We start from the raw sequence: 27,487 nt of genomic DNA, 5'->3' as shown, positions 1-27,487 counted from the left end.
TCTATTATAAATGTATAATTAATTATTCATTTCACTAAGCTTCTTACTTTTACCATATTATATAAACGTAAGCAGGCATTTCAGCCTAGAACTGGAACAGCAACTATAACTTATCTTATTTTGATCTCATTTCAGCTTATCCAATTGTAACGGAGTTAACTCCTACAAAGCCAGGTAATGTAGTTGGCCATAAATTCAACTGGCAATGATATTGTACAAGGTACTTTTAATTTAATTTATTATCTACGAAGTATATTAAACATCTGTATCGAACACTTCAATGGCACCATAATTTATACCTTATATAAATGAATAATACTGTAGTGAAGGTAATATTTTTATAACTCTAAATTATAATTATTAAAGTATAGCATCTATATATAATAACTTCATTACATTTCGGTGTGTATATACGTGATACGTGTAAATGTTTGCTATTAAATTGTAATTAGACTTAAGATATGACTTTGCATAATTGACTATTGCACTGCAGGAGTCTTTATATGTATACAAATGTAAGTGTGTATTTGTGTGTGTGTGTGTATGTTCCAGCCTAACTCTGGAATGTCTTGGGAAATTTTAGCCAAAATAAAAATTAGTATGACGGTATTACATACATTCTGGAAAGCAGAACTACGGGAGTAAGACCACCTCGCACATGTATGGGAGGAGTAAGAGGTTGTGACACATAAATACGATGAAAGTGACCGACATTAGTGACGGCTTCATTGTTTCGTACTCACTGAGCGAAAAGCGACACCCCAGTTGCAATTTAAGTTCAATTTCAGGCTCCATTCATACGTCTTGGGACAAGTAAAATGATGATATGTAAACGTCTTCGAAACCTACTGCTATTAGTGTGTTATCAATACTTGTCAGGGTCGCAGAGATAATTTGTAATAGTTCGGATGCCATTTAAGTCCATGTTCATCCCTACTGGATTGTGTGGGAGGAAAGATATGTAAAATGAATCAAATACGACTAATAATAGCGTTGAATACACAAGCTTTTGGGATTGTTTAAATAAATAGTGAAACTCTGCCAAGTTCAGCTCAGCATAAGCACGCCTTGGAGGGGAAAGAAGATATGCAAAATGATCTAAGAAGACTGATACTCGTGTCAATATCGAATTAATGGTTTTCAAGACTGATGAATAATTGGTGACTGTTCCAATGGCGTTTGTGAGTAAGACTCTTTTGTGCCACTAGGGGATTTGGGAAGGAGAAAAGTGTAAAATTAATATGTATTAGTGCTTAATCGTTAATTCGAGGAATTGTAGTTGTTTCAGGTGAATCATGAAACTTCCGTGATTGTTTAATTATAGTTTCATCACCTCTTAGCATTTTTAGAGGTAGAGAAAAGAGTAATATATAACAATAATCAATAATTGCTAATATTGGTATCAAATTCATAGTTATTTGGGCAGCAACGATGAATAATCACATTTCAGATAACGTTAACTTCCAAATTGCGACTTAATTGAAATGGGATTAGAAAGGTTAAAAATAAAATGACTAAGTTGATGGAAATATTGTCGTATTCATCCTAAATGAACGAAATCGGGATCTTAAAAAAAAAATATCGCAATGGATGTATATTAATTTGAATAAGTAGTATCGGTTCAGTGATACGAGTATTGACACTTCCTACGCTCTTAAGTACAAATTCAGCCAGTAATGTTACTAAAATACTCCTAATATCTGAAGAATTAGACGGAATGGGCTGATATATAAAAGGAGGCAAAAAGGCTTATATTGGTGTCGAATCCATAGTTGGCGAAATCGCTAAGATGAATTCTAACATTCCCTTTGAAGTTCAATCCCCATCGGTAATGCAGATTAAAAGAAGTGAAGAATAAAATATCCAATATGATAATTATTTATTTTATATATACAAAATGTGCATTTTCCATTCTCTGACCTCAAAATTCCGCTGAATGAGCGATAACAACCGGAATCTTTATGAACTCATCTATGACATATGAAATCGAATTATATGTTCACTGTAGTTTGGGCATATGCAAGTATGGGCCACTGCTCCTCACTCCCCATTCTCCACACTGCTCCCCACTATTTTTTCTTTCATTTTTGCAAAGCAAGTCCTCGAAACGGAATTCTAGGTTTTTTGGTAAAATTAGGATAACATAGAGAGTCTGTGAAACAAATATTTTCCAAAAATGTGAAAATGAATGCCGAATGTTTTCTAATCAGCGGAAGTGATCCACATTTTGAACTCATAGTATTCACGTTTAGACGGATACAATCTGCCAAATGTATTTTAATTATATGAGTAAAGAGTTAAAGTAATCTCTAACATATCTCCGGTTTTACTGCGAAATGGAGCAAAAATAACTTGTCTCGTTTATTCAATTTACTTTGCTCCCAGTAGGACAATGAAGCCAGTGTGATGAAATTGTTGATTTTTAAGCCCTTAAATTGGTGTTTGAAACCGCTTCGTCAGCACTCTTTTTAGTCTCTTTAAGACGGGCGATTCGGATAGCTCATCCATAATAATTCTTCCCCTCAGACTACTCTAGGGAAAATTACGTTGTCAAGAGCTTTTTGACACTACTGCTATCCTACAGAACGTTATCGCTGATAGTGATATGGCATTTCTTGCAGTAAGTACTGTACTATGTTGAACGTATTCGCACCTTTGCGGAGGGCCCGTCTTAATTCAATTAATTAAAGATAACGTACATCATATTTGTGCAGTTTCAGAAATTGGTGAGTAGTTATGTTAACACTGCATTTCTAAGACATGTATATGGGTATATATGTATGTGTGACATGTAGATGATTAACCAAAATTGTAGTAATAGGGTGTGGTTGAAATTATGCGTCAATATGTTTTTAAAGTAAAGTGGATATTTAGATTTAGATATATATATACTGTTCTAGAGCAAGTGCCAATACGAACATAAATATCATATTGTTAAGTTTTTAAGTTCTTAGTACTGTCACATTTTTGAATATCAATTTAGGAAACAATATTGAATTTACACTATTGAAACAATATTGAATATTTAGGAAACAATATTTGAATATCAATTTAGGAAATCTTGCATTGTATTTCAGTAAAAATAATATATAGGCTTTTACATTTAACTAGAAAGTTTAAACTACAGTACATGCAATATATCTTGCATCTAAGTATTTTAAAAAATTACCTATGTAATAGTAATATAACTTTTAAAACTATGGACCAAATCTATAGGCTTAAGATGGGAAACTGAAGGAAGAACGAATCAGAAATTTTATAAACTACATTGGCATCTTCCAATCTATTTGTCAGAAATTAACATCCGTAGCAAGAAGTAGTTAACATAAATCGGAATAGGGAAGAGCGCTTAAGTACAATGGGTGTCAATCATGCGTCAGCATTCTTGCGTTCGTTATTCATAATGCCGACATGTCTCCGCAAACCGATTAAAACAAGTATTGGAGTAGCATATTGCATCTCATAAGGATGTTTCGAAAATGGATATGTTTTCGGAACACCTTACGAATAATTCCAACAATATTTTGACAGAAGTGCAGATACGCATACGAAGTATTAAATATTCAAATAGCACTGTTGAAGGAATAGCTTAACTGTCGTTATTTCAGCAGTGAATACTGAACAAGGACGATGCGCACTAAATTTTGATGCGTCAGTGACAAAGATATTGCGTACAAAATATGCACTCTCCGTATATGATGAGAAGTATACATCGAGATTTGGAAGAAATAACAGACATGGCGGAACAGAAAACTCGAAGGATACAAATAAACGGCGGCAGAAACTCGTCCGCAATAAACATTTATATGCGCAAATGTATCTTCTGTGTGTGACCGAACGTGGCGATGCACCCATGTCATAAATCTAGGCAAAATCAGAGAAAAACTGTAGAAGTGTAATAAATATACGCACGAGAGCTATATTAATTCTGAAAACTCTCTCATGACAATAGACTCAAGATGGCTCATTTGCTGTATATAGAGTGGGCAACAGTGATATTGCTTAAACCGAAAAATCAAATGTCAGCCGAATTACCAGGTAATGAACAGCTTGAATATTTTACCAGAAAGGGAAAAGCAGGCTAGTAAGAAATATAAGCATCATCTGACTTTTACCAGGTATAATTGTAACTGAACATTACAATCAGCATAATAGGTATTGTACAATAGCACACGCAACAACTTTATAGCGTGAAGGCAAGAGTGCATAACATCATGACGTACGGAGCCCAAGTTATTTTTTTCAGACAAGGTGTTAAACTGACTTTAAGAACTGAAATTATTATTTCTGCCAGGCATCAAATTCATTGAGCAACGAATGTTATCATAATGGCTAAACTTTCCTAATATCAAATGTTATTTTTTTTTTAGCCTGGTACACGTTATAAGCATGCATTATAAGCTCACTGAAGAATTGCCACATACATTATTTCCATAGTGAATTGTAGCGAATGATGAATATTTTGTAAAAAGGATTGTCTCATACGTATGGAACGTAACTAATCCACCCAACACACCATAACACTTTACACTGATCAAAAGACCTAAATAAATAAAGACGTTAAACTCCCAAACCGAACAGTGTCAACAAACGCGTGAAAGTGCAATCAAGATACGTAAAGGAAAGTGCAAAATGCATAAAGGCAAGCTCCAGGCGACTAACGTGAGCACACTGATATTTTTCAGCAGTAAACCGATAGAACATTACTTATAACAGTAGAAGACACAGATCTTTCTCAGTTAAAGCTGTTGACTAATACTATAGTCTCAAGTCTATTTTTAAAATTCGGTCAAGTAATCTTGTGTCATAGGCCCTCTGCAATTTAAGAAACAAGTGATTTAATTGAAAAATTTCCCAGTAATCTGGTAAACTGTAACTATGGTTTTGTTGCTTACACACCTGGTTTTCTTTCTGTTACAGAATTCACGCGGCTCATCACCTAGGAACCCCTGCAGCTTTGAAGCTTAATACTGAACATCATTCTTAATAATAATAATAATAATAATAATAATAATAATAATAATAATAATAATAATAATAATAATAATAATAATAATAATAATAATAATAATAATAATTTTATAATAACCCAAGTGACCAAACGCTTTGTACTATACGACGTTCGTCATCACAGTATCTCACTTACAAGAAAGCTGGAGCACAGTATAACGACATCTGTTTTGACCCAGAAGAAATATATGTCCTGTATGTACGGTTGTAATTACCTATGCGACGGCAGATATTTTAACTTGGAACAAAAAAGTTTAGAGCGAAACAATGGAATATCTATTTAGACAATATTTCCAAAAAGTGTTTAAAAATAACCGTTAGAAGAAAATAACCGTTAGTGTTGCAAAATTAATTATTTTTACATTGTTGAAATTCTGAGTGAATCATGAAGCAAAGAAGACTTAGTACAAAGAAACACATTTGATTATGGTAGGTTATTGCGAATTAAATGTCTGCACTAAGTTTGTCATTTCCAAAGGACAATGAATGAAAAACTACTATACCTTTGTGATCTAAATAGTCGCTATCCGCAACAATAAGCCTTTCTCATCGCTCTACCAAGGACTGCATTCTGTGGCACAAGAAGTTAGCGTAAAAAGGCATTGCTTCCTTGTCAATAAGTAATCAATAAGCTGGAAGAAGTGGTAGTGAGTTTGATAGATATCCCACAAGTAGAATAAACTAGGAAGAGTTTTGTTATGAAGTACAAGGAGAGACTGCACTGAATCCTGTTCAACATAAGAAGATCAACTCTATTGATCATTGCTAGATCTTGCGTACAAGATTACGGGTATTTCATGGAGTTTAGCAAACTAAGGAACTATATTAATTTTCACCTCACCTGAGAAAGATAAAAAGTATCACTCCCAACATAGACCACCGCACTAACAACAACACCTTCCTACAGCGGACACTACTTTAAGAAATTATTCTTCATGTTTTCCAAAATCAAATCATTGTCTCGACTGCTTACTATTGTTATAGCAGATCTATTTTTAATCTGAAGTCGAATACAAAACAGGAAACGTTCCTGGTTATTCGTATAATTGAAGGAACTGCACACATGCATACCCCGATTCTTTTGTTCTCCGTCAGTTCATATGACACATATGATTCTAACTTATTCACATATTCGATTACACGGAACAGCTGAAGGACAATGATATGGCACATGCCCAACAAGTCTGTATGACACTAATTTTATTATTTTGAGGATTCGCATTCATGGAGTCCCTGAAAAAGTTATGTGAAAATAATGTTGATCCTGGTCTACAAGAATGCTTTGCAATACTGAGCAACCGATACAAAACTTTATAAACTAATGGTGAATCATGCATTCGTTCTACATCCCTGATCGAATTGCATTCGTAATGTTTTCCTAGACTTGTTGAGAGTTTAAATTGTTTTGACAGTTTAAATTTATAGAGACAATCCCTCGCAATTTTATGTTACACATGGTGAAATTTAAATTCGACTGTGTGCAGCAACATTGCTCCCTGGCTGTCAGCATACCACATACTCCCTAAACATGTACGGAGTTTGTGATCCTCGACGAGTGATCTTAGTCCATCAATATAATGTTGTCTGAGGTGAGTTTTCAACCAGATGATAAACGAGCATTTCACGCGTACCAAACTAATTCTTCCAAATTGGAATACTATAACTTTATATACTTAACCAACTTACATTTAATGTAATTAGATTTCTCTTTCTCTTACTACGGTAACACCAAGATAAAAAAGCAGTTGTCAAAATATTTCACTGACATATCACCTTCTATGTGCTTTTCCTAGCTTAATTTTAACATACTTTCACTTTGTTTTTACTATGCAGGTACTTTAACATTACTCACCTTGGTTATAAATAATATTCGATAATAACTTCAACGCTATTTTTGTCTTCTTAACAAAATAAATATTTGTGAATTCCAACTCGAATGTAACGTTTGTTTTAACTTTATTATAAGTTTAATAATGGTAATTGTCAACAATGACGTATAGGCTGTATTGCTTTGACATATTAACAGGAAAATGTATTTATTTACCAGTGGCTAATCCTGCAAACCAATTAATCACTTAGGGGCGCGGTGGTTCAGTTGTAGAATATTCACTTTTGGTGCTTTAGGTCCCTGGTTCGATCCCAGCTCATTCCGAGTGAACTTTGTTGTGGAGAACACTGTGTGTGTGGGTTTCCTCGGGGTTCTCCCGTTTCCTCCCACTTTCTTCAATCCACCATTTCATTCATTTCTCATCATCACCGTCTCCTTTAGCCTAGCCGGCCTAATCGTGAGAGGTAATACTCAAAGATTTCATTTCATTTCAATCGTTCACTTCATTTTTTAGGGAAGTCGAGTTTGAGTTCCTAGATAGGACAAACGAATGTACTTCTAATGCCATACTAGTACTAAACGAACTCAAATTTGAAATTAATGAAACCTAAGTTCATAACTATACCCATCTCTGGCTTTAATGGATAAAAATAATGTATTAGCGGTCCTCTGTAACGTTTATCTTCAGGTTCGAAAGTTCAACATTTGTAGTTTAAAATAGGGACATTAAAACTGAATTGGTGCTACAAACGTTGTTTGTATCTTCCGATATTCGTTACATGGAGGTTTGTAAAACCAGAAAATGGGTCTATCAGTTATCTAAATAAAGACGAAAGTTATGCAATATTTAAAAAATTGTAACTAAAAGTAAAAAGAAAAGAAACCCGTAAAAGTGTAAATAGAAAATAATTGAAGTAACACAAAACGTGTTCTGTAGGGCAGAAAAAAGTATCAATTTAAAATTATTGCGAACATGAAGTATATACGAATCTAAGGATAACGTAGAAAATCATATCTATAGTTGTTAGCCAGTTTAAAAAGTTCTATTATCTGAGAGTTCAGGAAGTCATTAAAAAATTTTTGCGATATGCTTTTCACATTTCGGATATACAATTTTGTTAAAATACGGTGAATGATCAAAATCATCCTGTCCAATATGCATCCGAACAAATATTGCCATTTCTCTAGAAGTATTATGCGCTGACGCCTGTCAATTTTGCTATAAGGCGCATTATATCATGATTTTTTCTGGTACTTGTATAAGTGTCTTATTAGTTCTTAAACATGAACATAAAGCAACCCAGTGAATTATTTGTTCACATAATTTGTTGTAAAAATAAGGTTAATGCGGGTTTCATAAACAAAATTGTTTCATTTTAATGATAATCTAATGTATTCGTCTAAAGAAATCCTTGAATAAGTTCGCGACATCATACATTTTTGTAAATCCGTCCGTTACTAACTTGACTAGATATAATTACACTACTTCTACTAGCAACTTGCTTCTGGTACAGTGGTAACAAATAAATTATCTAACAACTTTAATTGCTATATATTGATTATCTTTCTTTCTTTCTTTAACAGAAAGTTGTGACAAACTTAATGAATTCACATGTTCATCAGGTGAATGTATACCAAGGGCGTTCCGTTGCAACACTTATAAGGATTGTACGGATGGTTCAGACGAAGATCCGGAATCATGCAGTAAGACGTATTTCAGTATTTAAATGTATAATTCTTTGATTATGTATTCTTAATTTTTTGTTAGTTTAAAGAATCTTTACTTCATTTTCCTGGTTAATGAAGTAAAGATTCCTGTCACTTTATCTTGTGACAAGCAACTTGAAAGTTCAGTGATTGCTAATATTTAATCAAAGGAAAAGAGAGAATTGCAGTCACAATATATACCTTCTGCTATTATCTCTTCTCTTCTTCAACTATAGAAATAACAAAGAAATTGAATATAGGTGGTTGTTTGCCTTAGATTTCTAGTGCCTATTTTAGCAGCGTGGCTGAATGTCTTACGTGAATCTACAGCTTAGCGCGATACCTAAACATCATGGACTCCCACCGCGGATCGAAGCAGGTATTCCTCACCAAATACACGAACGATAACCACATAGCCACGAGAGATTTCAATTAAAAAAGCTTAAGTAGTTGAACTATAAGAAAGACTGTATATCACATGGTAGTATGGAATATTTTCTGGAGACTTATACTGATAACTACGGTCACTGTGACTTTGTGGTATAAGTGCGCCTTCACTTTTGCTGCAAGTGAATCATGATTCCATCGCTGACTATGTAAGTTTGTAATAGTCACTGTGAATTAGTGATCTCGATTTTTTCATATTCATTCCTACTTTGTCATTCCTCTAATTATCTCACAATCATCACTTCATTACTCTTTTATCTCACATACACTCTTGCGACATAAAGCTGAAAGTATTTAATTTATATTTTTGTTCTTGTATGTAGATAGTTCTTCCATTAAACAATGAATAAAGTGCAAAGTAAACGTTCAAGGAATGCTCTTAAGCAACGGAACATGTTTTGCATACTATTCGAGTTGATATGAATTTCAATGCACAAATCTTATTACTTTATCTAACTGCAAAACAGTTTTATAGCACTCTAAAAAAATATCATTGACCGAATATATCTCAGATGTACACCTTGTCTCAAAAAGGTTGAGCGCATTCTTTACTGGTGTTTTGAGGCAATAATTTTCTAAGTCCAGCTTCGGGTATCTTCGGGAAAAAGTAAGCCAGGTTCGAACCTCCAAGCCAGCCTTTGCAATCGGGAAAAAGTTTGCAGATGTGTTTTTCTTCTTTTAAATATAATAAGACTTGTTACCAAGTGTTTAAAAAAGCAACATTGATTGAAATACTTAATGATACAATATTTCGAAACCTTTTTTTTTTTTTTTTAATGTCAGCACATGCTTGTTTGCCATTTAGCTCTCCATACGTAATGGAACATTTAAATACATTAAAGAATCTTTCCATATGTAAAAGAATGCTCAAAGTTAAGAAATAGAACATAATTATCGCCTGAGTACTAAAAAAAAGGTCAAAGTAGAACAGAAACAGCGTTTGTAATGGATATGAATGTCATAATTATCTTGAGATCCGTTATACATCGCTAGAAGCATAGTTCTAGAAGTCCTTGGGCTAGCTCATTGGTAAGCTGTCGGATTTCAAATCATAAGGTTGAGAGTTCGAATCCGGTTTAGGTTAATCCTTTTTTTTAAATTATATTTTCCGCAATGCATGAAAAATTATATAAAATAATTACATTAGAATACATAAGTTGTGTATATATAACATAATCATTGCAGAACATAGTAATTATTATGTTTAAAATATAACATCTGAGATAATTTTCACAGTAGGTCGGTATTATATATGAGGATGTAAATACAACTTAAGAAACTCGTTCAATAGCAATAAATAAATCATGTAGTGTATTTATTTGCAGCTATTTGTCATATAGAGGGTAATTCTCAACATTCATAATACAGAATGTCATTTATGTTCTTGAAAAGTTATTCGATGCATAAACAGAAGGTATAAACAGAGAATCCAAAGTCGGAACGCTCACAAAAAAATTCATGAACCCCAAAGGTCACGTGAGCAGACTGGAATTGTCCTTATGAAGCATGCCACAGCAGAAAGTCTTTACATAGATTTTCAATTCAATTCCTGATATATGCTTTTGCAATGTGGAAATGGTGATGCCTTCAGTCGCTCTCTCTCGCTCGCTCGCTCGCTCACTCTCTATTTATACAGAATATAAAAGTGGATTTATGTGTGTATTTCAACATAATTCTGATATATCTAGAGCAATTTTAACTATATTTCTTACAGTCTGGAAAAAGAGTACTGTCGGGATACATATAAAAAATGCTAGAAACGGGTCGATATTAGTATCGAATCCATAGTTTCGTGGTCGCTTAGGTGAATGTTTCTACTTTCAATTCAAGTCCAACTAAGCTACCATTAGCACCCAGGGTGGTTACGTAGCGACATAAAGATATCGAAATCATTCGATATTAGAATCGAATCGTAAGTTTTCAGCGCCGCTAACAGTGCAGCATTTCCCATTAGTCCACAATAGTCCACATTTCACATTAGTCCCATTGCCTAGAGGGCAACATATTTGCAGAGTGCAAAGTTTAAAACTTGAATAATATTTTATTTTTTTCCGTATGAAAAAGTTATAAATCAAGAGAAAATATACTATTTCACGAACAATCCTCTTTTACTATTCTAATATGTTTAATAATAGCGTAAGAAATCTAATAGTAATTCAGAACATGTTTCACAGTTGTTATTTTTTTTTACATAGTTGTAGCTGTAGCATGTAGTGAGTGGAATTTAACTGTAATAAATTCACTAATTAACCATATTCGAATTAAGTTTTATTTTTAAGTTCGGGATGAAGGGGCGGAGAAATATGTAGTTATTGGGGGCACCGAGCTTTTCTACATTTTACTTTCAAGATCTCCATTTTTCTTTTGTCATTTGCTCCTAATAAAAACAGTTCAGTCACTTTTGGATTGTCATAGGATAGTAGGAGTTGGATTTTGGGATGCAGCCTGTGAGATTCTAGAGGAGCTAACTGCTTGAAAAAGTATTTTTGAATCATCTGTAACATATGAAATAAGGATATGTATCATAAAAAATTGAAAGTAACTATGTCTGCGTAATCATCACGGTCAAATTGCAAAGTCAAATAAATTGACGTTTGGTATATAATCAGGCTCCAATCCCAACTGGGAAGTTATCATACGCGTGTCACTTTCATTATAATACATATCCTTAGGGGGAGTAGAAGTCCGAATTTTTGCGAAAAATTGAGTTGAGTTGAGTTGAGTTTAGCGTCCCTTTCAGCAGCGAGGCTATATGAGACGTGGACCTACTGATTAACGTGGAATCCGAACCACATGAGCGAAAAATTGAGTATCTCACAAGCCGTTCAACTGAGAGCTGAAATTCAGCATATAACTCTTTATTAAAAATAAAGAGAATATGTCCTGGCATTTTTTTAAATTATCTTTTATGAGCGGGGGGACGGGGGTGCATTTTCTATATATTGGAAATTGGTAGTGGGTTGATTTGTAAAAATAATCGAAAACGATTGATATTAGTTGAGAAACAGATTGAGTAATGCAAATTAAAGTTCTTTTTGAATTTTATACCCACTGCTTTCTATTTATAATTGCTGAAGCTGGTGTTTAATATATGGAGCGTTCCGAGCATAAGGCAATCAAGCCATAAAGTTAGAGAAAAATGGCCATAAAATTTGTATTCTAAACTTAATTACATGGGCATTTTCAATTAGTACGGCATGCTTAATTATATAGAAAATTAGTTTCTCTCTCTCTCTCTCTCTCTCTCTCTGTTTTTTTTACGTTGGTCTACTTTTCCTTGATTTGAAACTTTCAAATTTCACCCTATTTTCTACTGAAATGTGTCTGTAAGGCAACAAAGAAATAATTATATATGATAAATTTAAATTCATTTTAATTTGGAAGATGAGAAACACTTTGCCATTATATATCGTAAAGGTCAGACCCACCAGTATTGTAACAGAGAGGTGCTTGAGCCATTAACGGTAGAAATTCAAACTCCGATAAGTGATAATTTCACAGTCTTGTTTTATTACAAGTGTAACCTCTTTAGCCAATGGAGAGGAGGACGTGGGCCATCGGTCAGAGTTGATGTCGATGGGTTTTGGTGGGTCGGAGTTGGTCACAATGGTTCAGAGTGGTTCATAGTTGGTGGTGGGCCAGAGTGGATCACGATGGTTGATAGATCAGAGTGGGCCAATGGGGCATTTGGGTGGTGGGTGATAGTGGGTCATGGTGGGTCGTGGATCAAATTTTCATTGACCCACACCATCTCTGGTTAAAATTGTACTAAAGATAAGAGGCACCGAAGATGCATGTCGGCTATTATGCTCAAATTTTGCTCATGGATAGTACTCCACCAGGAAGCAATAAATCTGAAACGGTTCACGGTATCACCTTCTAGAACTCGAGATGTAGGGGTTTGTCTGATTGGCTAAATTAAGACGTCAATGATTTATCCTTCAACAACCAAGCTTTTTATGATCGTTTCCGTGGGGAAGTCAGAAGAACACGTGCCTAGTAATCGTAATATTGATAGTTTGCGTCCACCCCGGGTATTTGTTTTGTGTTTTTTGATTCACCTAAATATAAACAAATCACACATATAGGCATTTTGACATATTTTGGGAGAGTAATTTTGTGGTTCGTTGGCGTTTCATCGCGTCTCTGCTGCTGGTAGTAAAGTTTTCAAAATGAAACTTGGGCCACCACGGATTGTCGCTGCGGGGCCACCAATTTCTGGCGAGAGGTCAATAGTTGACCATCTGTAGTCCACCGACGCTTACAGCTTAGAGTGATGAACGATGTCTTTGCCTTGTAGAGTTCATGACTACCGACGTCGGCAGTCAACTAGCTTTTAGTATTCCTTTACTAACCATCTATTGTTCATGTTTGTACACGGTGTTGTCATAATAATAATAATAATAATAATAATAATAATAATAATAATAATAATAATAATAATAATAATAATAATAATTATTATTATTATTATTATTATTATTATTATTATTGTTATTATTATTATTATTATTATTATTATTATTATTATTATTTGTAGTAATAGTAGTATAATTGATGATAGAATAATTATTGTCTATGTATTGTCCAGGTAGGACTACACACAGGATTTTGCTCGTTTTGGTTCGACTTGACTCTAATCCGAGTCGAGTTGGAAGATATTTTTCGCGCCGAGTCCAAGAGTAGACCTCAAAGATGTCTGTTTCGAGTCGAGTCGAGTTTCAAAGAAAAGTCGTTCGTGCCCATCCCTACTAATGAGAGCTTAATCGGAGTTAAGCGAAATTGAAAGTCTCACTATTTATCTAAGCGACCCCGAAAACTATGAATCTAATATCGATCATTTTCTACCAATCTTTTATATGTATCCCCCTCCCATTCACCATAGGTAACCCGACAGCACTCTTTTCGAAACTATAAGAAATGTGGTTAAAATTACTCTAGGCCAGTGGTTCTCAATCTAATTCCTATCACGATCCCCTTTTATCACACGCTCTTGCCAGCGACCCTTTTATAATTTGTTTTATAATAAGCTTGTGTGGGATTTTTAACATGCCTATTTCTATAATAGTAGAATCCATTTTTTTGTTTATAGTGAACAGTGCCATGGAAAATCAGCGCCCGGGGCGAGAGTATAGTACGATGTCACCGTATATATGAGTGACGTCGACAGACTAGCTACGAAGCGCCACCATGGTTGGCACGAAGCTCAATAACATTTTCAAAATAAACCCTACCTTTCCTTAATTTTGAGCACATTTTATTAGTTTTTTCCTTCTATTTTACCCATGTGCACATGCACTTTCCTAACATGAGTAACACACTTCCTCCGAAATGTGTGGCCCCTTTTTTCGGCGCCCGGCACTGACAGTGGATACAGTAACTGTAATATCAATATTCCCAACGACGAAGGTGCTGGTTCAAGATGGATGTTAAACTCCTTCATTGAAGAGGCCATTAACGTATCCGATCTAAGCCCACAACTTCTCTACCAAATAATAGAATGATCATGCGACAAGTCTTTGCAACTGTTTTTTTGTAACGAAGACTTGGACAAGTTCTGCCTGATGAGGAGAGAAGAATATCCTGGTCTGGGGATTGCTGCTTTAAAAGTAATAATTCCATTTGCTATATCGTACTTGTGCGAAAGTGTGTTTTTCATGGTAAACATTAAAACAAAGATAAGAAATCGCTTATCAGTTGAAAGTGGCTTGATAATGTTCGTCATGAAGATTGAACCGGACATTGCTGAACTAGTGAAATTACACCATGCTTAGGTGTCTCATTAGGTTTTAATTTTAATTGTATTTCAATGTGCAGGTTTTGTTGCATGTGTATTTTTCTAGTATTTCTATATACAGTTCTCATTAGTTTTATATCATACCTCTTTGATTTAAATTCATTTTTAAACAACTCTACTAACTAACTAACTCTATGGCCTATGGAACCCGGAGGTTCAATGCCGCGTTCACAAAAGCTCTACACTGACTTCTATCCTTAGCCAATTGGATCCAGTTTCTACTTTGTATTCGTATCTCAGCGAAGTCCATCTTAATATTGTCCTCCCATCTGCGCCTAGGTCTTCCTAATGGTCGTTTTCCGATTGGTCTTCCAGTCAAGATTTTGAAAGCGTTTCTACTTTCTTCCATTCTAGCTACATGACCTGTCCACCTAAGCCTTCTAGACTTGACGACCCTAACAATGTTGGGTAAACCGTATAAATTATGTAGTTCCTCGTTATGAAGTTTCCGCCATTCCCCATTCCCGTTCCTCTTGGGTCCGAATATTCGTCTAAGGATCTTGTTCTCAAATACTTTCAGTCTATGTTCTTCCCTCAAAGTAAGCGACCATGTTTCGCAACCATACAGAACAACAGGCATGATTATCGTTTTGTATATTTTAAGCTTCAAATTTCTCGACAGAATTCGCGACGACAAGACTTTGAACCGAATAGTAACACGAATTCTACACCCTTTGAAAATGTTCAGTAGACTTATTTTTTATTGTTCTTTACAGTGTGTATAAAAAACAAAAGTATGCCTATCAGAACAAAATTAAAAATAATATTTAAAAATAATTTCTGGTATTAGATTCTAACTATATTTATCTCTTCCGCCTATCTTCGCGATCCCCTAGGGGCCGCGACTCCCAGGTTGAGAAACCCTGCCCTAGGCATACATGAGTTATGTTGGAACATACATACATACACTTTTATGTGTATAAATGCAGATAAGAGAGAGTTGAGAGAGAGCGATTAAGGAATTACCGCTCTCAATCTCTTCACTTTACTTTTGCGATTCGCGAATTTCTTACGTGACAGTTTGGGGCTAGCTAGTTTTTTGTCTTGGACCACGATCCGATTTTCTATATGCTCTACCTAAATGCTGTAATGCGAATATTGAGAAGTTATCTGTGATGAAAGTAGCTGCAAATAAATACATTACATAACTTATTTATTGCTATTACACGATTTTTTAAAATTTGTATTCAATATTCACACATAACACACCGACGTTCTGTCAATACCTCAGATGTTATATTTTAAAGATAAGAATTACTTATGTCGTGAAATGATATGAATATATATATTCAATTGATATATACAACTGATGATATGAATATATATATTCAACTGATATATACAACTGATGAATTGTAATGTAACTATTTTACATAATTTTCATGCATTGAGGAAAGTAGAATATCATAAAAGAATTTCACCTGAACGGGTATCGAACTCACGATTTAAACGCTCGGTGGTGTACCACTGAGCTAACATGACCGCTTTTCGGAAGCTGCTTCTGAAATAATATAACTGAGCTCATACATAAATGCTCTTTTCCGTATGGAAATCACAATGACGAAACGAGAGTGTGAATACATAGTCTCGAAATATTGTATCATTAAGTATTTCAATGTTACTTTTTTCTACACTTAATACCATTTCAACATGTCTTATTATATTTAACAGAAGGAAAAACATATCTGTACATCGTTTCCCGATTACTAAGGTTGGCTTTGGAGGTTCGAACCAGCAGCTTTAGTTTACTGTTTTCCGAAGATACCCGAAGTTGGACTTCGAAAGAGTTTGTCTCAAAACAGCTATCATCATATCGCTCAATCTGTTTGGTATATGTTTTTATACGTGTAAAGTCAGTATAACAATTCATTCTTTAAACAGCTTTTCGTATGTATTAATATTCCTTTATAAAAACTGTTTTTGATATTATTATTACGGCACACCATTTTCAGATTTCTTTCGCGAGTCGTTGACCAAGTCGTTCCCCACCAGCGTTGCCAGACTCACAGCTCGGAATTATTCCAAAACCTGATCGAACTTATGCTAGATTCGGTCAAATTATGCTAGATCCTCATAATTACTAATTCAGGAGTTTAAAAAAACGAAGTTGAGATACGATAACGTAACTTAAAATACACAGAGAGCAAGAATGCAATACTTCACGCACCAAAATTTTAACTCAGCTAAATTAATGCAGTCGTTGCCAGACTCAATGGCGTATATATCGTATAAATGAATGCAAAGTTTTTGTTTACATATTTTGAAAGAAAATTACTTCGCAGCATAAGGGGAGTTGGGAATCGTCTGCTAGGGGGGGGGGCGGCAGATTTTTGGTCGGTCTCGGAGCTGTCATTTCAGGAATAAATATGATCATGAAGTCAGAAATAAAGATGGCGAAGTTGTCAAAAAGTTGGGGGGAGAATGGCCCCCATGGCTCCGCCCATGCCTCGGAGTTAAAGGATTAGAAAACCCTGGGTGGAGCCACAAAAAATCCCAAAGACGTTTCGAACTTACTTCGGAAAATAAGACTGCCTGTATGGTTTACCGACTGTATGAATCAATGGAAGAGGATACATTTCTGCCGTTCTTTTTCTTCCCACGACCAACTTCTTTCTCATCTCCAGGTTTTACGGCTTTCTGATAAACTTGCTGAAATTGTGCTAGATTTGGGCAGGATGCTAAAAGCAAGATGCTAGACATGCAAATTATGCTAGATCTAGCATCATTATGCTAGATCTGGCAACGCTGTTCCCCACAATAGGCGTGTCGTGCAAGTAACCAATCACACGTCAGGTACTAGCTTTTACCTATTGCTTCCTTCTCACAGCTCAGAACATTGGTAACTATGGATAGACGTACAGCAGTAATTACTTTATGGGAGTTGGAAGGTTATTCTGCAACTGCAGCTAGCAGGCGAGTAGGTGACCCGGCCTCTACAGGAAGGCTATGGATTCGGAAATATGGTGCTACAGGTCAGACTGATAATTTACGATCTCCTGGTCGTCCGCATGTGTCAACCGAAGCCCAAGATGCGAGATTAGTAAACGAAGCCCGGTTAGACCCACTAAGGACGTCTAGACAGCTAAGGGAAGTTTCTCTCTTTCCTGGTAGAAAGCATACAGCTCTGCGAAGGCTTCGTCATGCTAGGTTACGTAGCCGTGTTGCTGCCGTGAAGGAAAAACTCTCAGACGACCACAAAATTTACCGTCTCGCGTTTGCACAGGCGAATGTGGGTCTCAATTGGGAAAACGTAGTTTTCTCAGATGAATCCATATTCACAACATCAAAGGAGGGACGCCGTTTTGTGTATCGTCCGAGAGTCACCCGATATGACCATGGATATGTGGCTGCTTGCAATCGCAGTGGCCATGTATCTATTTTATGTTGGGGTTGGATTTCCAGTCGCGGAGCAGGACAGCTTCATAGAATTGAAGGACATCTGGACAATGCTCAGTACTTAGACATTATCAGTAATATCATGGTGCTATCTGTACGAGTATTTCAGCCTGATGGTGTAATTCAGTTCCAGCAATACCAGTCGCCAATACATACTTCCCGTGTGATTCAGGAATGGTTCGCAGGGCATCCTGAGATTGATTTAATCGACTGGCCGCTCGTGGAGCAGACCTCAATCTCATGGAAAATATGTGGGCAGAAGTGAAGCGTACTCTAAGGGAAAGTTGGCCTGAGGCAGATCCACCAAGAACTCAGGATGACCTGTGGCATCTTGTTTCCGAAGCATGGCTGGAGGTAGGGGAAGGAGATAGATTTGTCACCCATGTAATAGATTCCATGCCCAGAAGAATGGAGCGTGTAATAAATTCAGAAGGGTCTTGGACACAATATTAATGTCCCCGCCTTAACTACCGAAAACAGCCCTTTTCAGGGCTACCTAAACGCTTCTGAAAATATTTCTAGAAATAAACCACTCCTTGTATCCGATTTCTGTGCAATCCTACTAACAAAAGAATGATTATTAGCTGTAGGCTTTGAACTCAAGACCTCTTTATTGTCAAGTCCGTACTCTACCAGTGAGCTAACATGAACACGCAAACCCAACCTGAAGAAACACGACTTTCAATTTCTGGTATTCGATGACAATGATGCTCATATACTTGGCAAATGTTGTATTCAACTTGGGATATTCCGCAACACACACACACACACATACATAAACAAAGCGAAAGAGAGAGAGAGAGAGAGAGAGAGAGAGAGAGAGAGAGAGAGAGAGAGAGAGATGAATACACAAAAGCATATTCAACGTATTCGAATGAGACTCTAAGTAACGACATTCCGTTCTAAAGAGAGTTTGTGTTTCTTCCCGTGACGTTAAGGGGATCGGGAAAAGTTATGTGTCTTGAAGGAGGATACGACTTTGGATACTCTGTTTATACACTTTCTATATCCGTAGGAATATATTGTATTTCACGAATGTAAATGACATGCTGTAATGAGAATATTGAGAAGTTACATCTGTATGACAAATAGATGCAAATAAATACACTACATAACTTATTTATTGCTATTGAACGAGTTTCTTAAGTTGTATTTACATCCTCATATATAATACCGACCTACTGTGAAAATTATCTCAGATGTTATATTTTAAACATAATAATTACTATGTTCTGCAATGATTATGTTATATATACACAACTTATGTATTCTAATGTAATTATTTTATATAATTTTTCATGCATTGCGGAAAATATAATTTAAAAAAAGGACTAACCTAGACGGGATTCGAACTCTCAACCTCTAGATTAGAAATCCGACAGCTTACCAATGAGCTAACGCAAGGACTTCTAGAACTATGCTTCTAGCGATGTATAACGGATCTCAAGATAATTATGACATTCATATCCATTACAAACGCTGTTTCTGTTCTACTTTGACTTTTATTTTAGTACTCAGGCGATAATTATGTTCTATTTCTTAACTTTGAGCATTCTTTTACATATGGAAAGATTCTTTAACGTATTTAATGTTCCATTACGTATGGAGAGCTAAATGACAAACAAGCATGTGCTGACATTAAAAAAAAAAAAGTTTCGAAATATTGTATCATTAAGTATTTCAATCAATGTTGCTTTTTTAAACACTTGGTAACAAGTCTTATTATATTTAAAAGAAGAAAAACAAATCTGCAAACTTTTTCCCGATTGCAAAGGCTGGCTTGGAGGTTCGAACCTGGCTTACTTTTTCCCGAAGATACCCGAAGCTGGACTTAGAAAATTTTTGCCTCAAAACACCAATAAAGAATGCGCTCAACCTTTTTGAGACAAGGTGTACATATTAAGTTAATATATTACCTCAAATTTTTAAAGAATAGCAACACTGAAAAACTTTGATTGAACAGCTTTCCCCTACAAAAGAAGCAGAAAGAGAAGTATTGAAATACACAAGAGTTAGTAACTTTATTCCTTAAGCATAATAGGTACCCATGTCTTATTTTACATGTACATTTTTCCCACTCTAACCCTGCGAAGTTCATTGTTAAAACATTAATGATTCCTACAAATTGGTCAAAAATGGCATTGTCTAATGTATCCAACTTCAGATCCAGATTTCTCTACAATACTTTTGACAGATAAACTTCATATTATAATTAGTTCCATCACTCAATGTTATCTCCAAATGTCTTTGTAGTCTCTCTAACTGTTTCTCCTGTATATATTTTGACACTATTAATCTCGATATTCGTAAAAAGTTCCGTTAATCCTGCCACGGAACTGGTTAATCTGAATCTAGCCTGAGTGCTCATCCCAGGAATAAACGTTACATTCGAAAATAATGATTTTCAAATGAGTGGCTTCTATTAGAAAACTCTTGTTACTTCGATATATATCTATTGGCAAACTGGTCACATCGCTTCAATAACTAAATCAATTGACTTTAATATTCAAATCTATCACATGGATTCGATACATTAATTTAACTTCCTAAAGAAATCAATACTTCAATTATTTGAATAGCTCTTAACATTATATACACATCTTGAAGAAAGTATTTAGATATTTTTCTCAGAACCTAACGTTACTTCAACAAATGAACATGCCTTGGAACTGAACGATTTAAAAAGTATACAAAGTGAGGTGACTATCTTACACAAGTTTTCACACTCACCTTAGAAATGCTTTTAACTGTATTTTGGAATCACTCATGGAAACCATATCGTCACCCCGCCAACAATCATTAACACGTTCGAGTCACATCTTTGCCGTGATGTTATTTTTTCCTTAGTGGACGGTTTACGTCTCCCCGGCGCGCGGCGTGATGAATTATCCATTAATTTGAACATTGGATGGATACCCGTAGACGACTTTCAACTGAACATATATACTTTGTGATCCTTTTGGAACTTGTGAAAAAATCTAGAGGGCGCTGTAACCAGTTCAGAACGAGTTAGAGCGATAACAATTGCCATATGTCTCACGGTTCTTTAGTAGCATTTTCGCTTAGCCAGCAGCGGGCTGTGTTATTGCTTTTGCGGCTTTATATTCATTTTTACTCAAATTGGGAGATTTATCCGAAGAAGAAATACGGAATATGCTTGATGAGTTTGCTGTTGATTCTGGATCTGAAAATTATGATTCAGATATTGACCCCTGAATATATTGGCGGCGCTTCTATAACAGCTACAAATAGATGGTCGGTTATGTGCGGTTAGGTTTGGTTCGGTTATGTTAGCTGTATTCGTTATTTCCAGTCACTTTTTGTCGTTCTTCTTTCTTGCAGAACCTCTGGCAACGCAATTGCATGCAGATATTGTCATTGAAATATACATAAATATTACGCATAACATAAAATATAGAATATCCTGTATCAAGATACTATATACGAATAGCACTTTTATAATGACGAAATAGTCCATCACTTTGTCAGAAACACTCATGTGCAGACATAGACGTGTACGAGGAGCTGTAATGGAACAAAAAGCTCATCTGTGCAAACTTATAAGCAATCATATTTCTTGTCGGACTTTTCTTTATAATTGACAAGTTTGATGCAATAAGGGCGTAAGTCTGAAACATGCAGTTAGAGAAAAACGATGTTGGGAATTAAAGTAGTGCTTTTTCCTATATAAAACAATGTAATATGCAACATATTGTTCCGATATTGAATTGAAGTGTTACCAGGAAGATAAACATGCATGGAAAAAGCCACAAACGCGTTTGATGCAAAAAGGGCGTAAACTAGCTTCCTCAATTAAAAAAGGTACATTTCTAAAAAATACAAAAAGGTACATAAAAATGAGGAAACAGATTGATAACGTTCTATTCTGTATTCAAGAAGTTCATATTTCAAGAAAACAAATATTACATTGCTCTAACAGTCTTACACTTTTTTAAAAAATAAAAAACGAAAAGAATCGCAAAACCCGATGACTTGAGGGAAAAACATTACAGTAACTGGCTCGGACTCGAATGTCTTAATAATAATTTTCTCATCAACATGCCCAACAGGTATACTCCGCTAACTTACCTGCAGATTATAAAATAATTTAAAAATCTAACAAAATTCCCATATTACTAAATATTTCAATAACTCGTGTTGTCTTTCATATTATTTGAGAATCCATAACGCATAGGGGTGCATTTATTTTACATCCCTATACTCACCTCCTTACTGAAAATTGAGAAAAATATATATTAATAATTTATAATTTCTTTCTTATAACTTTTAACCTGGTTATAAAGTTTACCATATTTGAAAGAAACAATAGTGTTATTAGTCTGTCTCCTTTTAAGATTGCCTGAAAATTGAGAATATTTTATACATGTACAGTAGGGGGTATCGAAAAAAATATTTTTCGAAATCCGGTTATGGCTAGTGTAGACTTTTGGCCAAAGGGTATCAATATAATGTATAAAAAAACCCAGCTCGATCAGACAACTACTTCTCCTGCCGAGTAGAGCCCAAATATTAGAAAATTAGCAAAAAAGTTACTTTCTAACTGATTTCCCAATGCAGTGTTTAGGATATTTCATCTATTTCTCGGTGGTTTAAGTCATTAAAATAGCATTGGAAAAGCCAAGTAAGTCCATAAAACAAATTTTGTACTGCTATTTGTGTGCCCCACAATAACAAAAAGCTAGTAATTCGACAAAGCTCTGAATGTCCTTACTGCTAACCGTTACAAAATATGAGCGTTATAATTACTTTATCGCCTTTAATAAAACATGAAGGTTTCTGTATGCGACTAAAAACAATTATGCAGCTCTTCGTTTATTTACAATTGATGGGAACATTCAGAAATAATTCAAGATTCACCACGTGTAGGTACCTAGAGATCGATTAATACCCGCCCTCCCGTGCTTTTTTCTGCTTAGTTATTTGTCAGTCATGTAGAAGGACTTGGTGTCAAATTTTGTAATTCGCTTCCGGGACTTCCGTGTAGCTAAGGCGTATTTCTGCCGTTCTTCATGACGGAAAACAGCCTATGAAGTCTCAGTGACGAGTTTGACCATTCGTTGAACACTTTATGTGTGAGAAAATAAAAGTCTTTTATGTCCTCATTTGCAAAGGCAAAACTTCTAATATTCTAACGCAGCACTTCTGGACTTATATTCTTAGTCACTGGTGGCTCCGGTAATTTGATCACTCGATGACTTCTACATAAAATGAGGCGTCAAGCAGAATTTCTAGAGGAACAGAAAAATCTCGAACGGCATTGGTTCGACACAATGTTGTTCTAGTTTTGTTTATCTGCTCCGACTCAATTGCCTTTTGACAGCATCAAGATGTGAAATCATGGACAAAACAGATTCTCTGGTTGGTAAACCAGCATTTCTCTTGATAATGAGGAAAAAAATGTTTCTCGTAACTTCGCGCAGACAGCGGGAAGACGTCATCAACTTTCATAGATAAAGTGGTCCTTCCATGATGGATTGTTCGATCTTAATTGAAAACCAAATGAATGCATCTACACTCATGGTGTTGACAACTAGGCGCACAAGATTGTTGGATGGCTTACTGGTTGATACGTAAAGCCGCAACGTTCTATTTGCAAGGGTCAACCACCTTGCTTGATATAGTTTTCCTCTACTTCTTTCTACTAAGTCTTGAGGACAATCTCCTGAGAATATCGCCTTGCAAATGTCGAGAAAATAATGCTGATCACTTCTTAGACTGCTACTTTCTTCCACCTTCAAATCAGTGATCCAAGATATCGGAAGGGGTCAAAGCTTGTGATGGTTTTAGTACCACAATTTTGTAGCAATATTTTCAATTGGACCTACGTAGATATTTGGCATTATAGTCTTTTCGGCAAGGGACTGGATAAGTATTGAAATGGAAGATTGTTGCTGTGAAACATGTAAATAACGCTTAGTTCAAAGATTTTTCACAAAGGAACATAGCACCATTTTTGAGGCCAGCTTATTGGAGTACCATCCCCGTTAATAATACTTACATTTGTGAGATCTATGATGTCTTACTCCTGTATACTGTAGTACAAAGGCAGATAGTTGCAATCTCTTCTGCTGAACAGCAGGTTCCGGCAATGTTTTAAAATGTTTTGGTGGATTGTACTCCTCACCTGAACTTGCTCCTTGTTTTCCACCACTGTTTTCGCATTCCAATTCTTCCGGATCAAACGTTTGAACTGATTGTTATTGATCCGTCAACTTCGCTATAGACCTTTGCTGCTGAAGGTCTCGTCATCGTTTGGCTCCCGGACAATCCAATCATTTTCCTTCTGTTTCTTTGATCTAGAATAAAAGGTGCCTCCAGCACTGGTACTTTTCTTCGTTTTTCGTAATTGCAGGCAATCGGATCGAACAGTTACAAAACGCTATATCAAATAAAGTATTTTTTGGCAGACTCATGATAATCAGCAATTCGTTGTGCCCAAATTTGGAAACAGGACATTGCTGACTTGCAAATCACGGACAATATCATGGTACTTCAATATACTTGCAGCAATCAGTCTGACACTGAGAATTGCTTCGCCGCTGATTGAAGTGTAATCCCAAATTTCTACAATCTTACTGGTGACAATATAAGATGCTTCCTTTGTTGCAGGCTGTTCCTGAGATCCCCAAATTCTAATTTTTTCCTTCTCGTTCCCATAGATATTTTCTCAACACATTTTTAAAAGTAGGTAGTTGTGTTCGCCCAGATTCCTTAGTTGTCCCAATGTTATTCCTAACGTCAGACCGTTACATACTTGTCGATGCCATAACTTCAGCGTAACTGTCACTGTGTCACAAATAAAAGGGACTTAACACAAGTAAAAGACTGTTCTAACTTCTACACACATCACTTCACTCAAAACATAATTACCGCAGCACTAATAAAGAACTTGAAAAACAACAATGACGTTCGACGCAGCTGGTTGAATACTGCGATTGTAACACTGATCGTTTCCACTGAGCGAAGCGACGTTCTGAGAGGGGTGCACGGAAGGTGTAATAAATAGATGCATAAGGAACTGCAAAGAAATTATTTATACTATTTTTGCTTTTATAACTTAGTATTCAAGTGTTTCCTTTGTTATTCAAGAGGTTTCAATAACCTTATATTAAAATGTTATTTGTATGTTTTGCCCGGGAAATCAGTATCTTTTTATGAATTAATAACTAGGATTTAGTGCTTGTGATGTCCAAAAATAGCCGTAACAAATTCATTTTATGGATTTATTTGTCTTTTCCAGTGTTATTTTAACGACTTTAACTATCGAAAAGTACAAGAAATATTGAAAGTATACTGTTTTGTAAAATCATTTAGAAAGTGAATTTTTGGTGATTTTTCTAATATTTGGTCTCCACTCCGCAGTTTTCTGATCGAGCTAAGATTTTTTACACATTTTATTGATGACATTTGGCCGAAACCCTACACTAGCTGTAATCGGATTTCAAAAAAAAAATATATTTTTCGATACACCCTAATGTACAGATAAAGACTCTTTAGAGTCAGCCAGTTATTTAAATGTATCCAATAATCTTTAAAAAATTATAAACTCAGAGACATTAAACACATTATGGATACACTGTAGCAATATGTTTCCTTACGCTTCCAATTTCACCTCCTTTTCCAAGGTTTCTTCCTTTTGCTTCTCACGACAACAGAAAATTAATGTAATGTAATAATACACTTTGCGATTAAATCTTAATTTTTCCTGACATTTTTTTGGCTTGGGACCTTATGTCAGCTATCGACTTGAAGTTGTTTCACGCTTTTGTTTACAACATGTCCATAAGACGCTATCCTACCTGCAACTAACTATTCAGTTGTTTACCTGCTCTATTCTTGCTTTCCTCGTAGGTAGAGTGTAGTTTCAAATATGCATCTTTTAGTAATGTATTGAAAATATTAGTGTAATAGTCATATTCAAAATTAGGAAACATCACTTGAGGTTATCAATATCTTAACCAAAAAATATTACTAGTTGTTTATTATTTAAACACCGTGAAAACTGTATTTTGCCTTTGAGTATCTTAAAATTTTTCCCAACTTTCTAGTAGGATTAGAATATTCTTGCTTTTCTATTCATATAATTACATAAAAATTGCAGTAAGAATTACCCTCTTTACTATTTTTATTTGTTTCAGTCACTTACAAATTTTGGATTCCAAATTGTTTCTAAGTAATTGATCTTAACATATTTGGTTGTTTCTCAAGTAGTCAATATGGAGCATTATTTATACTGTTTGGAAATAATTCTAAATGAACAATACTTATAATTTATATTTGAAAAGTAATCAAGTATAGGAGGTGGACAAAGAAAAATAAACACTTGATACAGAACATGTAAGTTTGGCCCTCCACTGTACAACACGTGTTGCGGTTGCCGATCGCCTTTTTGCTTTCAATGTGTCATCTGGACCTTCCTCTTCCGTCAGCAGTAACCAGTTCACCTGTGAGTTTCGTGGTGTCAAAGTGGTGCGGTAAAATGGGCGACCTGACAGACTTCCAAAGAGGCATGATCGTTGGTGCCCGTCTGGTTGGAGCTCCAGTGGCAACAGTGGCAAACATTGTGGGGGTATCGAAAGGTATTTTGTACAATGTAAAGAGGGCACACACAATTCATGGGTAAACGATGTCTGCAAAGCACAACAGTGGTCGAAGGACAATTCTGTCAGATAGGGACCGGAGGGCATGAAAACGGATTGTAGCTACTAAAAAGAAGACCACTGCAATGAAAATTACGATTGAACTCAATTCCGGCCTACAGAGCTCGGTTTCATCGAAAACAGTGCGACGGAAATTTCATAAAATGAAAATTCATGGCAGGGCCGCTATCGCCAAACCCCTGATCACAGCAGTAAATGCGAAGAGGTGTGTCAAGTGGTGCAAGGACCACAAGGCGTGGACTCATAAGCAGTGAAAACACGTAAAGTTGTCCGATTAATCGACCTTCACCTTGTTTCCAACAACCGATCGTGTTTACGTACGAAGAAAACCGTCGCAGGCCTATGATAGAGACACTGTGCTCCCAACTGTAAAGAATAGGGGTGGTTCTGTTAAAGTATGGGGTGATATCGTGGTTTCCTGCAGGTCCCATCATAGCCCTGCATGGAATGAGAAATGCTAAGTCCTATGAGGCCATTATGGGGAACCATGTTCTACTTATGGCCCAAATATTGTTCTCTGATGGTGATGGCATCTACCAAGATGTATTGGCACCCTGTAACGCTGCAAAAACGGTGAAATCATGGTTTGAGGAGCATGACCAAGAGCTATCACACCTTCCC

At 35.6% G+C, this 27,487-nt stretch overlaps 1 protein-coding gene across 1 annotated transcript in view; it reads left to right on the top strand.

Moving 5' to 3' along the window:
* The window catches only part of LOC145681987 (uncharacterized), a 189,048-nt gene that overhangs the window by 85,050 nt on the left and 76,511 nt on the right, over positions 1–27,487 (top strand). The window contains exons 3-4 of the mRNA XM_081753588.1: positions 136–174; positions 8,423–8,542. Coding sequence (XP_081609714.1) covers positions 136–174; positions 8,423–8,542 — 159 coding nt within the window. The remainder of the gene's footprint in view (positions 1–135; positions 175–8,422; positions 8,543–27,487) is intronic.

This window comes from Thermobia domestica, chromosome 3 (genome assembly GCF_964235325.1).
Source record: "Thermobia domestica chromosome 3, izTheDome1.hap1.1, whole genome shotgun sequence".
Classification (NCBI taxonomy): Eukaryota; Metazoa; Arthropoda; class Insecta; order Zygentoma; family Lepismatidae; genus Thermobia; species Thermobia domestica.
Note: the sequence above shows the minus strand (reverse complement) of the source record. Positions and strands in the feature narration are given on the sequence as shown.